Source organism: Silene latifolia, chromosome 9 (genome assembly GCF_048544455.1).
Source record: "Silene latifolia isolate original U9 population chromosome 9, ASM4854445v1, whole genome shotgun sequence".
Lineage (NCBI taxonomy): Eukaryota > Viridiplantae > Streptophyta > Magnoliopsida > Caryophyllales > Caryophyllaceae > Silene > Silene latifolia.
Window position 1 is genome coordinate 16,378,635 of NC_133534.1, and position 14,155 is coordinate 16,392,789.

Consider the following 14,155-nt stretch of genomic DNA (forward strand, 5'->3'; position numbering starts at 1 on the left):
TCCTAAAGACTCTTACCATGATCGAGAACAACAACAACTTCATCCGCCGGTTCCTCCATATTGAGGAAAGTTTCAGGAGCTACCTTGCGGAAGCTCGATCCGCACTGAAGCACGCCAAAGAAAATGGCTTGACGGGAGCGGAACGATTTGCGGCTATATGACGATATAGCAATCTGCTGAACGGAACCTCCAAATAGCCAAGGAGGAGAGGACGGATACGATAGAGCACACTAAGATCCTCCATGAAAATATAAGAATTGCATTTTTACATATGTAATTTTTTTTTTTAATTTATGTATTTATAAATATATATATATATATTAATTATGTTTATCTTACTTCTTCATCTTGCTTCTTCATTGTTTTAGTAACTAATTATGCGAACAATACTTAAACAAATAACATAATGGTCGATAAAAACACATACATGCAAAAGAAATAAATAGAAAAAGAAAATAATGACGATGAAACTAATAATGACGGCGAGATTTTACGATAAATACGAACGTAATAGACGATGAAATCACAGTGACGGCGAGAAGATAAAGCGACGATGAGAAAGAGAGAAATAGAGAAAGAGAGAAAGAGAGTGTGTATGTGTTTTGTGTTTGTTTGTCTGATGTGTTTGTGTTTGTGTTTGTGTATTAAGGGTTGTGTTTTGTGGCTGCAGCAGACTTCTGTTTGTGTGGTTTATAGTATTGAAGGTATTGACAACGGTTATTAAACAACAACCGTTGTGAAATAAGTTTTAACAACGGTTGTAAAAAACACCCGTTGTTAAATAAGGTTTAACAACGGGTTTCAAAAATAACCGTTGTGATTACTTTTCACTAACTTTGCGCCAATTTTGCGCCAAATTATTAACAACGGTTGTGCATGTGTGACCCGTTGTTAAAACTAATAACAACGGTTTTATAACCATACCCGTTGTAATTGATTTTAGTAAAATTCGCGCCATACATTCTACAACGTCTATTGTGATTTTCGTGAATAATCGTTGTTAAAGGGGCGTTGTAGTTGCCTGGATTTGTAGTAGTGAAACCTAGTTATTTATGGCCACTTTGGATTGCATGTGAAAGTAATAAAGAGGTCAGGGTAGCCACACCACTTGCAGATACACATAGTATCCTGATACGTTTCCCTCATGTACCCCCGACACCCTAGAAATGTGGACGGAAGAATAATGCGACTCCCAGCTTCTGTTTCGCCTCTAGCTGCTGCGTTAGCAAGGTTATTATAATTCTCTGATAGAAGTTTTGGCTGATTAAATCGAAAATATGCTAATCGTTGCCCTTCAATAATTAAATAACCGTCGACTAAAAATTGCTGGAATAGTCGTCGGGAAAGCAATATGGTTGGGGCCTCCTTATCAATTGGCCTATCTTGTAGACGAAATACAAACCACTCACGCAATGTTAGGCCATTATGTGGTTTAGCTGACTTGCTAGATGAGGCAATCGACTCATCACTATGTGAGATACCAAGTCGAAACCCATCTTCCCCATATGGAAAAAGTAATGGATATTGTAACGCTAGGTACTTAGGATGCAGTTCTGATATACGTTGTAATCTGCCACTTTGACGCTCAATTATAATGTCTCTCTTATCAATAGTGTTCTCAATATCTCCAACAATAAGAGCTGAAACCTCAGAAGCCGTTGGGAGATTATAAGTTCTACCGTCAGTCGTTCGCTTGGAAATGAGCTTCATCTTTATGTCACCACCAACACCCGAACTAATTCTATCTCTAGCCATCCTGAAATTTAATGCCAACGTGTTCTTTTCATCGATCATTGATTTTAGAGAATTGATGAGCTCGTCATCAAACCTTTGAGGATCACCCCCTGAACTACAAAATTTAAAATACAATAATAGGCTTATGAAACAATTCATACAATTTAAATTAGAAAGAGTACTGATTAAATTCACGCTAGCTCAAAGAATATAAGATGTATCTGGCTAACCTTGCAGCGTCCTTTATATTGTTGACTTCTTCCTCAGTATCATATATGTATAGTTGACAAAATTTTGGACGGGACCCATTTGTTGGTAACAAACTGCCAATCAGGTGAACATTCTGACCACCCATCCTGAAAGTGTATGGACCTCGACCTCGGTTTACCGAATGATCGATTTTGCCACCCATTGATGTGAAGGAGAACATTGAATTATATGCTCTAATGTTCTAAAAAAAATGATTGCTTTGTGGATGTACAGAACTTAGTAGGTCGTGGAGTAATTGAGGTGGTTTTTTCAATAAAGGTAGTTGTACCTTACCACCACTACAACACATTGAGAACAAAGGTTGTTTAGGTTTGGTACTCTTGGGTGTTCTCTCTTCATACCAAATTTGTGCATAGCACTTTTTACACTCAAAATCTGGGTCTCCGATATCCCAATAACCTTGGAGTAGAGCTGTGAAGGGGAATGGAAATAAGCAGAGTTGGCAATATAACTTAATGTTAAACTCAATGTATATTTGTTCACAGTTTAAATTAAGCTAAATACCTTCGTCGACTGTACCATCATTATCGTTGTCTGTGTCGTACAACGAATCATCGTATATATCTTCTATAGTTGATGGAATGATATATATGCTTTGTAAAGTTGGTTGCTCAAAATTGTTGACAGTATCTTGTGCATCATTGTTGTGTGTTCTGTTCACCTGTTCTTCGTAGGACGAACTAAGATTTCGTATCAGTGATTGAATAACCTCTGTGCTTTGCATTGTTGGCTTCTTGAAATTACTGATAACACTTTGTGTGTTATAACCTATAAGAGGTAGGAAACTATATATTATTTAGAGTAGTTAGCTGACTCGATTATAATCATTTTTATAGTTACTCTGTTAAGTTTTTTTTTTTTTACTCTGACGTAGTTTGACTTCATAAATAATTATATGTTAATGGTTCCAATGCAAAAAAAAAAAAAAAAAAAATTAATTGTAGAACTAAAACTGAATTATATTTAGAGAAGTTAGGTCTAAGCGGAATGACTTGCGAATGTTGGAGTACTGTTTGCAAACATGTTCATGTTTATGTTTCCTGAGCAATGCATTTTGCTACTCAAATTGTATACGTCTGCATTATAAATGATACAATCGTTAATATGATATTTTGATAATAACATAATATGCAATTTTGGGAACTTATTTTTTTTACTGTACCTGTGCTAATGCAGCTCAAAGGCGTGGGTGAAGTAGAAAGTTCATCGAGACCAGATCGGGGATTTCCAGATCTCTTTTCAGATAAGATATAACTTCTCCTTTTTCTTGCATTGTTCGCGTTAAGTTTGCGTGTTAGTGTATCAATATTGAATACTCCTAAGCACACCAGTAAGAATGGTAAATAATGTCAATGACATAAACAATCATATTAGTCATTAACTATTAACTATAACGAAAAGTGGATCTTACCGTTAAAATCCACATGTAAGGGACCCGTTATATCGTAAGTACTTCTGTGGAATGGACATGTTAAAGGATAACTCTGTAATTGATGTGAATCTCTTGCATTTGTCGATCTCTTATTTGAAAGGATCAGTTTTCTCTTCCTTCTTGATATATTTGAGCATAAAAAACATGCTTGCAAGTTGCAAACATAAACATGAATAATCTCAGTAAATACATATTTTCAAAAAGGTTGGATGTATATAATTGTAATCACAGTTTAACAGAATTTCACGTTAGGATGTATATAATTACCATGATTGTGGTCCGTAAGTGGAATATTAAGCGGAACGTAGCTGTCTGGTCTTTCCATCTCATTGTATTTGTTTAGCTCTAATACTGATTGTCCAACATGTTCTACGTGTAAAATTGGGTATATAAGAGAGTGAATGTTGAATATACGGTAATTCAAAAATGTAGTTGAAAGTATTTGATCATAATAGTAAAGAAGTGAGATTATTCACGAATACCTTGATTATTTTCAGACATGAGAGCTTTTCCTTTGTTTTTACTCTTAGACTTATCATTGCGCTGCGAGTTCATGTTGGATACAATTTATTGAGTTGGAAATTGTGGATGTGACTTCTCTGCTTATTGGTTACTTAAACACATCATATGAATTTTGTTAGTCACTTAAATAATATCTAAGCACACAATATGGGAAGGTAAAACATAAATGATGATAGTGAGGTAAACACTATGATGATCTTAAGATAATTCTATAGGACGTAGATGAATTATATTCTTTCACCTCTTGTGTTACCATAATTAGGGAATTGATTACTGCTTCTGAGATTGAGATTGCTTATGTCTACTAGAGGTGTGGCAATGTGGCGCCTGTTTCCTGAAGCTGGGTATGTCGTCATAAGCACAGGATAGAATATGGAAAAACAAACACAATCGAATTAATAGAGATTTAGGTTAAAGTTCTTTGTCTACATTAATATAGAAGTTAGATTTTGGTAAATACCTTGAGCGTTTCCAGACATAAGAGTTTTTCCTTTACTTGTACTTTTAGATCTACTATTGAGGTGTGTGTCCAAGTTGGAAGCGAGTTGTTGATTTGGATATGTTGATGACAAATCTGTTCGGTAGTTATATTATTACCCACGAACATGGTTACTTAATAGCAAATGTCATATGCACCTATCTTTCGTAAATTATTTGTATGAAGACGGCATATGATGGTGATACATTATTTTAAATTCATATAAACATTAATTTTCATGCAAATTACATAGATAATATAGTCTTTTACCTCTCGAGTTGACATAATTTTGATTTTTATTATGGCTACTCTGTCTATGATTAGCTGTGTCTGCCATATGTGTGGCAGAACGACGTATGTTTCTTGCACCTGTGTAAGTCATATTAAACAAACATAGTAACATGATAGTACTCATAGATAACTAAAACATATTGATATTATATCGAATTTGATATGAATATTGATATCATGATTACCTTGATTGGTTTCTCTTTCAATGTCTTTTCTTTTCTTTTGACTATGCTCAGATGAAGGTGGATCCATATTTGCTTACACTCTTAAACAAATTCATTCAAGAAACTATATTTTAAAAATTATATATATATATATATATATATATATATATATATATATATATATATATATATATATATATATATATATATATATATATATATACTCTCTCTCTCTCTCTCTATATATATATACATATTTATCGGTTTTTAGGACTTAAAAAAGGAAAGTAGGAAGATTATTTTGGGATAGACGGAGTATTAATTAGTCGGAAGAGAGAATGGAATTTGATTTAGTTGAAAACATGAAACATGATTTGCTGAAAGGGTGATTATCGGTTTTATATTTGTATGAATGAGTGAAAATGGGTAATAGTGTGGTGCTGTGGGCCTTCATTGCAATTGTTTTACTTGGTGGAAGTTTCTGATATTGCAGCATTTACGCTGCAGGCGAGGTGTTTATAAGGCAAGAGCCTTATGTGACAGTGCCAAACAACTCGTCGAGTGTGTCGAGATGTGATGTTTGTTTTGTGTCGGGTAGTCTGAAGAAATGCTCCGCTTGTCATGCTGTCTGGTATTGTGGGAGTTCATGCCAGGTATTTCATTGTTTAGTTTCTGCCTTGTCATTCCTGAAGTGGTGTATCTTATTTTGTCTAAGCAGTTAAGATGAGTCTGATGAAATATAGCAAATTAACACATATTTGCTTACACTCTTAAACAAATTCAGCAAAAAACTATATTTTAAAAATTAGATATATATATACATATTTACCTCGGTACTTTAGTTTTCAACCCTTTTGTAAAACCATCACACTGCTTCTTTTTGCAATGCCAAAGGTTATCCTGATGAAGTTCAACCTTCGTTCTGCATAACTTGCATGAATCATAGTACCATCCAATGCTCGATTCTAAGTCATCAATGCTTGCAAGTGTCACATAATCACCAGCCTGTTTGTTTGTGTTTTAACAAAATAAGAGTAAATTCGGTGATACATTTATATGATATCGATAAAAGTCAAATCGTATGTAAAATATATACCCTTTGGCAATACTTGATTTCCTTGATGCTAAGTATATTATCAGTGGAGAGAATGTCGGTATGCTCATTAGTGATCTGAGTTATGCAGGATGACACTGGGTCATTACCCTCATTCAACCTGTAGTACGTTAAATAAGTTGATGGATACACACTAAATTATTAAATAAGTTAAAAGGATAAAAATTGAGTTAATAATATTTTACTTTTTTCTGAGAGCATCGACTTCGGGGATGTCTGGGTTTATATAAATCTTAGCCGCATATCTTGAGGTTTGAATGCGCACTCCTATATTTGAATTATCATAGAAATTAGCGCGCTTTAAGATAAAGTATGTTGGTTTATGGATACTAAAAGTTTTCTGACCTTGGAAAATAATCCGTTGTGCACACTATATGACCATGAATGTTGGGCCAGTTGATGTTGTTTGAGTTTTCATAAACTCATCTATTTCAGTAATATATTTTCCCCAGAGTGAGCATGTTATTTGTTCCTTCCTACAATTATAATTAGGTTAGACATCTTAGGTGTATGCATTATGTTTAATAAATATGAAAGAAATTAAGAAAAATATAAGCAAATACTCAATATTCTCGAGTTTGACCGTCTTAATTGGATGGCCCCCTGTAGTTTTCTTGAGTTCTCCAACTCCAACAAACTGGCCAACAACATCTTCATTGAAAGTAATTGTCAGTTACATTTTTTAATTCTAATTGTCGTATGAGTCTTACATATGTCGTATGGATGAGTAATAATACGTACCTATGAAATGCTTATCTAGAGAGTCATTGGCAATTATATCACCGAATTCCTGGAATGAAAATCCATACCTAGGGATTGGAGAGTTCGGTGATTGTAAAACTAAGGTGCCAATTTCAAAGTACAGACGAAATGGTTGAGGGGTTGCAACTTCTGATCCATTGTTTTCAGCCACTTTAAATCCAGTTATTTTATATGCAACACCTTCCACTACTCTTGGGTCAAATCGGTCTACTAATAGTTTTCGCACCGTTGCTTGAATGATATTTTTCTGTACAATAATTTAGAGATCAAAATAATCACCCATTATCAACATATCAATCAAGAAAAAATTAAGCAAACAAATTACCTCAATGTCCAGTAAAAGAATTTCAATAGTTGCATGCTGGTTCGGGATAAGAAATTCAGGCCGATACCATTTGCGGACGACTCTAGCAAGCAATGTTTGGTGTCTCACATTTGGCTTCAGTTGACTGATTGTGGATGTCACAGGGGTAGTCTTTGAGGTCATGGATGTGGTGAGGGTGTTTTTTTGGGCCATTTTGAAGCTTAGATATTAGATTTGTATGCTTTGTTCGGTAGTATGTAGTAATGAACTGTGTGTTGGTGTGTATTTATATACATAATCCGTATAAATAATTTGGCGAAGATAATAGAATATAAATATAAATAATAGAATATAATGAATATACAATCATAGAATTATATCTATAACATATCTATAAATTCCGTATTTTTTCAGTTATTATTATGATTTTTTTTTTTTTACAAATTTTGTTCCCTTGTTTATATTCTCATACTCATACTCATACTATACTAATAATTTGTTTCCTTATTTATATTGCAGAATAATATCAAATGCAAAAGGATTATAATTGGTCGATATCTTGGTTAGCAATTTAGGATTTTTTTTGTGTATGTTTTGTTTTAAATAACGTTGTAATTGAAAGATGTTTTGGTTAGCAAATTAGGAATTTTTTTGGTGTATGAAAAAGATTTTATGTATGTAGGACGTTATTTGGGTTAGCATGTTAGGAAATAAATAATTTGGATTTGGATGGAATTTGAGTATTTGGTTAGCATATTAGAGAAGATTTCTTCTGATTAAACAAAAGATTTGATTTGATTATGTTTATGTTTATATTTTTTTTGGTCAGTATAATTGAAAGATTTTTTGGTTAGCAAATTAGGAATTTTTGTTGTATGAAAAAAGATTTTATGCTGGACGTTTTTTTGGGTTAGCATATTAGGAAATTAATAATTTGGATGGAATTTGAGTATTTGGTTAGAATATTAGGAAAGATTTATTGTGATTAAACAAAAGATTTGATTTGATTATGTTTATATTTATATTTTTTTTGGTCAGCATAATTGAAAGATTTTTTGGTTAGCAAATTAGGAATTTTTGTTGTTGTATGAAAAAGATTTTATGTTGGACGTTTTTTTGAGTAAGCATATTAGGAAATAAATTATTTGGATGGAATTTGAGTTTTTGGTTAGAATATTAAGAAAGATTTCTTGTGATTAAACAAAAGATTTGATTATGTTTAAATGTTTTTTGGTCAGCATATTAGGAAAAACGGAATTGCATAGATCTGACTTTATTAAAATTGCATGAGATCTGACTTTAGTTTAACTATAAGGTGACACGTCATTTTTGGTTGCTTGATATGCTGCCATGTCAGCGGGTCACTTAGGAGATTAATATATAGATTGATTGATGATTGATTGATTGATATTAAATAAAATTCATGGGGCAATTGAATCACAGTAAAGAGTATTGAAACCCATGTTTTCTAATTCAACATTCAAAGTTCTCAATTTAAAATCTTCAGTGGTTACAAAATACGAATTTACGTATTTAAAACTGAAAAATATAAGATCAAATCTGATACCAGCTACTGGTGGCCGACAGAGATCGAGGTGGCGATGAAGAGACGGTGGAGTAGTTGTCGTTGGCGAAGACGCGGTTGCACAGGCGGAGGAGTTGCAGTTGGAGTAGAGAGTGTGGATTGGAAAGACAATGGAGTAATGGAGTTTTCGTTTTTCTAATTTCAGTTTTATTAATAATATATTCTTTGTCGTGTTCTTTCAAAGGGTAAAAGTGATTTGTCAACGATCTTGGGAAACAGTCAGAGGTAAATTTTATCTCATAAATCAAACGAAGGATCCCCTCAAAAGCTACATGAAGATAGCGATAATAGGACGAGCCGAATTGTCAGATGCTGTTTTGAGATCCCTAGTTTATAAGAAAATTATTTTTCTTTGGTTTCCATTATATTTGTTTTCGATTATAGTTATTCTTTGTAAGTGTCGTATGACGTTCTATTAATGAATTGTTCTTTTTCTCAAAACAAAAAAAATATATTCTTTGTTGGGCTAATCTCTTTTCTTGGGCCCGTCCTATGCTATAGGACGGTCCTATAGGAGAGTTCTTGTATATATATATATATATATATATATATATATATATATATATATATATATATATATATATATATATATATATATATATATATATATATAGATTGAATCATGTGAGGCACCCTCCTTAGGATGAGGCAGCTAAACCCTTTCTAAACCGTTGGATCTAAAAACTAATGACGCACCAGATGGTTCCACGTGTCCCGTACAAAACCAAATCTAACAAACACAATTCGCCTCATACACATACTCCATCATTACTCCACTGACTCCACACTCTTCACTTTCTCTCTCTTCATCTCGTCTTCGTCTTCGTCTCCGTCACTTTTCTCTTCTCTTCTCCGAAACCGACATTCATAGAGAGAGAATAAGTGTCGGAAAACAAACAAAAAAATTTATGATTTAGGGTTTTTGTGATCTTCCACAAAATATAAACCCTAGAATTTGGGGAAAAGAGATGACGGATGTTGTACTACATATCTATGATGTGACGAACAGTGGATCCGAAAAGACGAACAACACCATTTCCAACATTAATAAGTTCTTCAAAGATGGTATTGGCGTAGGTGGACTCTTTCATAGTGCTGTTCAGGTTTAATTTTGTTTTCATTTTTGCTTATTTTCATAATTTTTGGTTTTTGTGCTAGATAATCTAAGGTTTTAGCTTCTGTAAATTTGTGATTTTTGTTTGATATTTTGTGTTGTAGTGGATGCGATTACGATTGTGTTGTTAATTTGAGCTTAATGTGTAGAGGATCTATGATGTTAAGTAGTACTCGAAAGATGTAGTAATTTGTGTTGGTTTTAATTAGGAAATGTCGTATTTCGGTGTTGATTTGAATTTTTCATCTATTAGTAAGGGTAAGTTTCTGATTACGGAGAGTGATTTTGATTTATCGAGGCGGAATGTGCTAATGATGAAGTATATCTGGAGGTATGCAATGGGTTTTATTGAGACGAGTTCATTGGGGTTTGAGATTGAAAGACGAGCTAGTTATCAAGGTTTTGAAGTTATGATCGCATTTGAGCTACATTTTTAGAGTTAAGACTGAGGAGATCAAATTTGAAACTGAGGTTTAATACTTTGTGGAGTGAGCTTAGAATCTGTAGCAAGGTCGGTCAACTCTCAAATTCCGACTTTGGTGCTTGAGCTCATTAAAAAGACATTGACTTCTAAGTGTGCTTAGCCAATCAAATGTTAAGGACTTGTTGATTATTGTTTTCCATAGATGCTGTAAAAGTTGACTTTTAGGTGATCTGAGTGGGAAGCTGGCAGGCTTGTCCTTCTGTTACTTTGCCTGTCTCGCTGATTCAAACTATTACGACAATGCCTCTTTTGCCTTAACAGGAGTACGATTGAATTAATTATCTAGCTGTTATCATGGGTAACCTTTTTATGTCTATACTCGTATGTGTGGATGAGTGTCAAATGCTTATATCGATATTCAAGTGATGTACGGCATGTCGGCATGTATCCTTTATGATTTTCACATCACTGCATTGCATAATAAAAGTGATTAAAGTTGCTACCGTAACAACTTCGAAGTGAAAGAACCACCAAGCGATGCTAGCATTATTAATTTATGATGATGCTTCCCTCTTTTGCACTGAAAGTAGTAGAGTTGATGCGTTTATTTCAGTTGAGATTTAGATACTTACATGAATAGTGGAATCGTCTATGTTAAATCTACACAAAGGCGATCTGACCCTATTCCAGTAAGAATCAAGTTGAGAAGCAAATGAGTGCTGTGTGTACTTTTCCTCGCAAAAAATTTTGACAACTACAAGACTTTTGCCTATTTAGAAATTTTTTTTGACTTACTCAATGACCTCAAGTTCTATCTTATGATAATAGGTGTATGGAGATGATGAATGGTCATTTGGCTTCTGTGAACAAGGAACTGGAGTCTTTAGCTGCCCTTCTGCAAAAAATCCTTTGTATACATATGGTGAGAAAATTGTTCTTGGACAAACAAATCAATCCATATTCAAGGTTAATCAGATTTTGAGAGAGCTTAGCAGAGAGTGGCCTGGAGTTTCTTACGACTTGTTATCAAGAAACTGTAACCACTTCTGTGATGTATTGTGCGAAAAGTTGGGTGTTCCCAAACTTCCAGGTATGACATGATTATTGCTTTGTTTATCTTTAACCATATGCAAATTTGTGATGAATTGCCTGTTTAGTAAATTCAATATGGGTAATATGGAGAGTGATGTTCATGTAAACATGTCTGCACTTTGTTTTGAGCACCAAAGAAACTCGACTTTGGGTAAAAACCAGTAGTGTTTCGATAGGTTTGTTAAATCAAACAGCCTCACAAGCTGTAGCTTAAGAATTAGATCAATGGTTCACAAAATTAGCAGGTTCAACTTTATTTGTGATTATTTTTGTTTCTTGTGTTATTGTAAATGTTTACAAAGATGTTTTCAAATGTACATCAAATCACTAGTGTTTCGATAGGTTTGTTATTTGTTAATACATAAATAATTTTTTGACTAATATCATCTATTAGCTCAAAAGGTAGAGCATTGTGCTATAGCGCAAGATGTGAGTTCGAGTCTCATATAGATGAACAAATATAAATATAGGATTTTTATTTACTTTGTTAATGTTAATATACGTCAACAACCACTCAATCAGTTCTTAGATTTACAAAATAAGGCTAAGGTTCACAAAATAAGGTCCAAGTTTCACAAATCAGGTCTAAACTCAGGTGAGGCAGACTGCTTCGCCATAATTAACAGCGCCCTACCTGACTTCAACCATTTATAACCAAGTTTCACAAAATCAACTTCTAGTTTCACAATATAAGCTCAAGGATTCACAAAACAAGATCTAGGATTCACAAAATAAGAAATACGAGATGCCGCTACTCGCTACTCTAAACTTTCTTTTCTAACCAAGTATTAAGCACTTACAGATTCATATTACTCAACCTGGTCCCTGAATGATTTCAGTTTGATATCTCCGTCATTGATTTAGTGTTTCACTAAATCAGGTATAGACACAATGAGGGTGAACACCTCGAACAAATTGAGGCTCAAGTTTCACACAATAAGGGCCAAGTTTCACAAAATAGGAAAAATAAGCTTCATGCCACCTACTTATGACCAAGTTTCACAAAACAAGCTTTAGGATTCACAAAACAGGCTCTAGGATTCACAAAATAAGAACAAGAGCAAAATAGGTGATTTCAACCAATTATGACCAAGTTTCACAATATTACCTTCTAATTTCACAAAACAAGCCGTAGGATTCACAAAACAAGGTCTAGGTTTCACAAAATAAGAACAAGAGCAAAATAGATAATTTCAACCATTTATGACCACGTTTCACAATATTATCTTTTAGTTTCACAATATAAGCTCTAAGATTCACTAAACAAGGTCTAGACTTCACAAAATAAGAACAAGAGCAAAATAGATAATTTCAACCATTTATGACCACGTTTCACAATATTACCTTTTAGTTTCACAATATAAGCTCTAAGATTCACAAAACAAGGTCTAGGCTTTACAAAATAAGAACACGAGCAAAATAGATAATTTCAACCATTTATGACCACGTTTCACAATATTATCTTTTAGTTTCACAATATAAGCTCTAAGATTCACTAAACAAGGTCTAGACTTCACAAAATAAGAACAAGAGTAAAATAGATAATTTCAACCATTTATGACCACGTTTCACAATATTACCTTTTAGTTTCACAATATAAGCTCTAAGATTCACAAAACAAGGTCTAAGATTCACAAAACAGGCTCTAGGATTCACAAAATAAGAACAAGAGCAAAATGGGTGATTTCAACCAATTATGACCAAGTTTCACAATATTACCTTCTAATTTCACAAAACAAGCCGTAGGATTCACAAAACAAGGTCTAGGCTTCACAAAATAAGAACGAGAGCAAAATAGATAATTTCAACCATTTATGACCACGTTTCACAATATTGTCTTTTAGTTTCACAATATAAGCTCTAAGATTCACAAAATAAGGTCTAGGCTTTACAAAATAAGAAGAAGAGCAAAATAGATAATTTCAATCATTTATGACCACGTTTCACAATATTACCTTTTAGTTTCACAATATAAGCTCTAAGATTCACAAAACAAGGTCTAAGATTCACAAAACAGGCTCTAGGATTCACAAAATAAGAACAAGAGCAAAATAGGTGATTTCAACCAATTATGACCAAGTTTCACAATATTACCTTCTAATTTCACAAAACAAGCCGTAGGATTCACAAAACAGGCTCTAGGATTCACAAAATAAGAACAAGAGCAAAATAGATAATTTCAACCATTTATGACCACGTTTCACAATATTGTCTTTTAGTTTCACAATATAAGCTCTAAGATTCACAAAACAAGGTCTAGGCTTATCAAAATAAGAACAAGAGCAAAATAGATAATTTCAACCATTTATGACCACGTTTCACAATATTAACTTTTAGTTTCACAATATAAGCTCTAAGATTCACAAAACAAGGTCTAGGCTTTACAAAATAAGAACAAGAGCAAAATAGATAATTCCAACCATTTATGACCACGTTTCACAATATTACCTTTTAGTTTCACAATATAAACTCTAAAATTCACAAAACAAGGTCTAGGCTTTACAAAATAAGAACAAGAGCAAAATAGATAATTTCAACTATTTATGACCACGTTTCACAATATTACCTTTTAGTTTCACAATATAAGCTCTAAGATTCACAAAACAAGGTCTAATATTCACAAAACAGACTCTGGGATTCACAAAATAAGAACAAGAGCAAAATAGGTGATTTCAACCAATTATGACCAAGTTTCACAATATTACCTTCTAATTTCACAAAACAAGCCGTAGGATTCACAAAACAAGGTCTAGGCTTCACAAAATAAGAACAAGAGCAAAATAGATAATTTCAACCATTTATGACCACGTTTCACAATATTGTCTTTTAGTTTCACAATATAAGCTCTAAGATTCACAAAACAAGGTCT

The 14,155-nt window shown here is 33.3% G+C and overlaps 1 protein-coding gene and 1 pseudogene across 1 annotated transcript; both read right to left on the reverse strand.

Moving 5' to 3' along the window:
• The window catches only part of LOC141600632 (uncharacterized), a 28,469-nt pseudogene extending 23,490 nt beyond the window's left edge, over positions 1 to 4,979 (reverse strand).
• A 622-nt stretch (positions 4,980 to 5,601) lies between these two features.
• On the reverse strand, positions 5,602 to 7,284 carry LOC141600634 (uncharacterized). The gene is made up of 6 exons (XM_074420878.1): positions 7,093 to 7,284; positions 6,747 to 7,014; positions 6,569 to 6,656; positions 5,988 to 6,105; positions 5,721 to 5,896; positions 5,602 to 5,620 (listed from the first exon to the last, which is right to left on the reverse strand). Exons 1-6 carry the CDS (start codon positions 7,282 to 7,284, stop codon positions 5,602 to 5,604), a joined length of 861 nt encoding a protein of 286 aa, XP_074276979.1.
• Between the last annotated feature and the right edge of the window lie 6,871 nt (positions 7,285 to 14,155).

What these genes read in the sequence shown, in the direction of transcription:
- LOC141600634 (XM_074420878.1), bottom strand. Translation starts at nt 7,284, where the DNA reads ATGGCCCAAAAAAACACCCTCACCACATCCATGACCTCAAAGACTACC. An exon ending in TCTAGATAAGCATTTCATAG is followed by an intron (nt 6,657 to 6,746) that starts GTACGTATTATT and finishes CTTTCAATGAAG; the next exon opens with ATGTTGTTGGCCAGTTTGTT. An exon ending in AAATCAAGTATTGCCAAAGG is followed by an intron (nt 5,897 to 5,987) that starts GTATATATTTTA and finishes ACAAACAAACAG; the next exon opens with GCTGGTGATTATGTGACACT.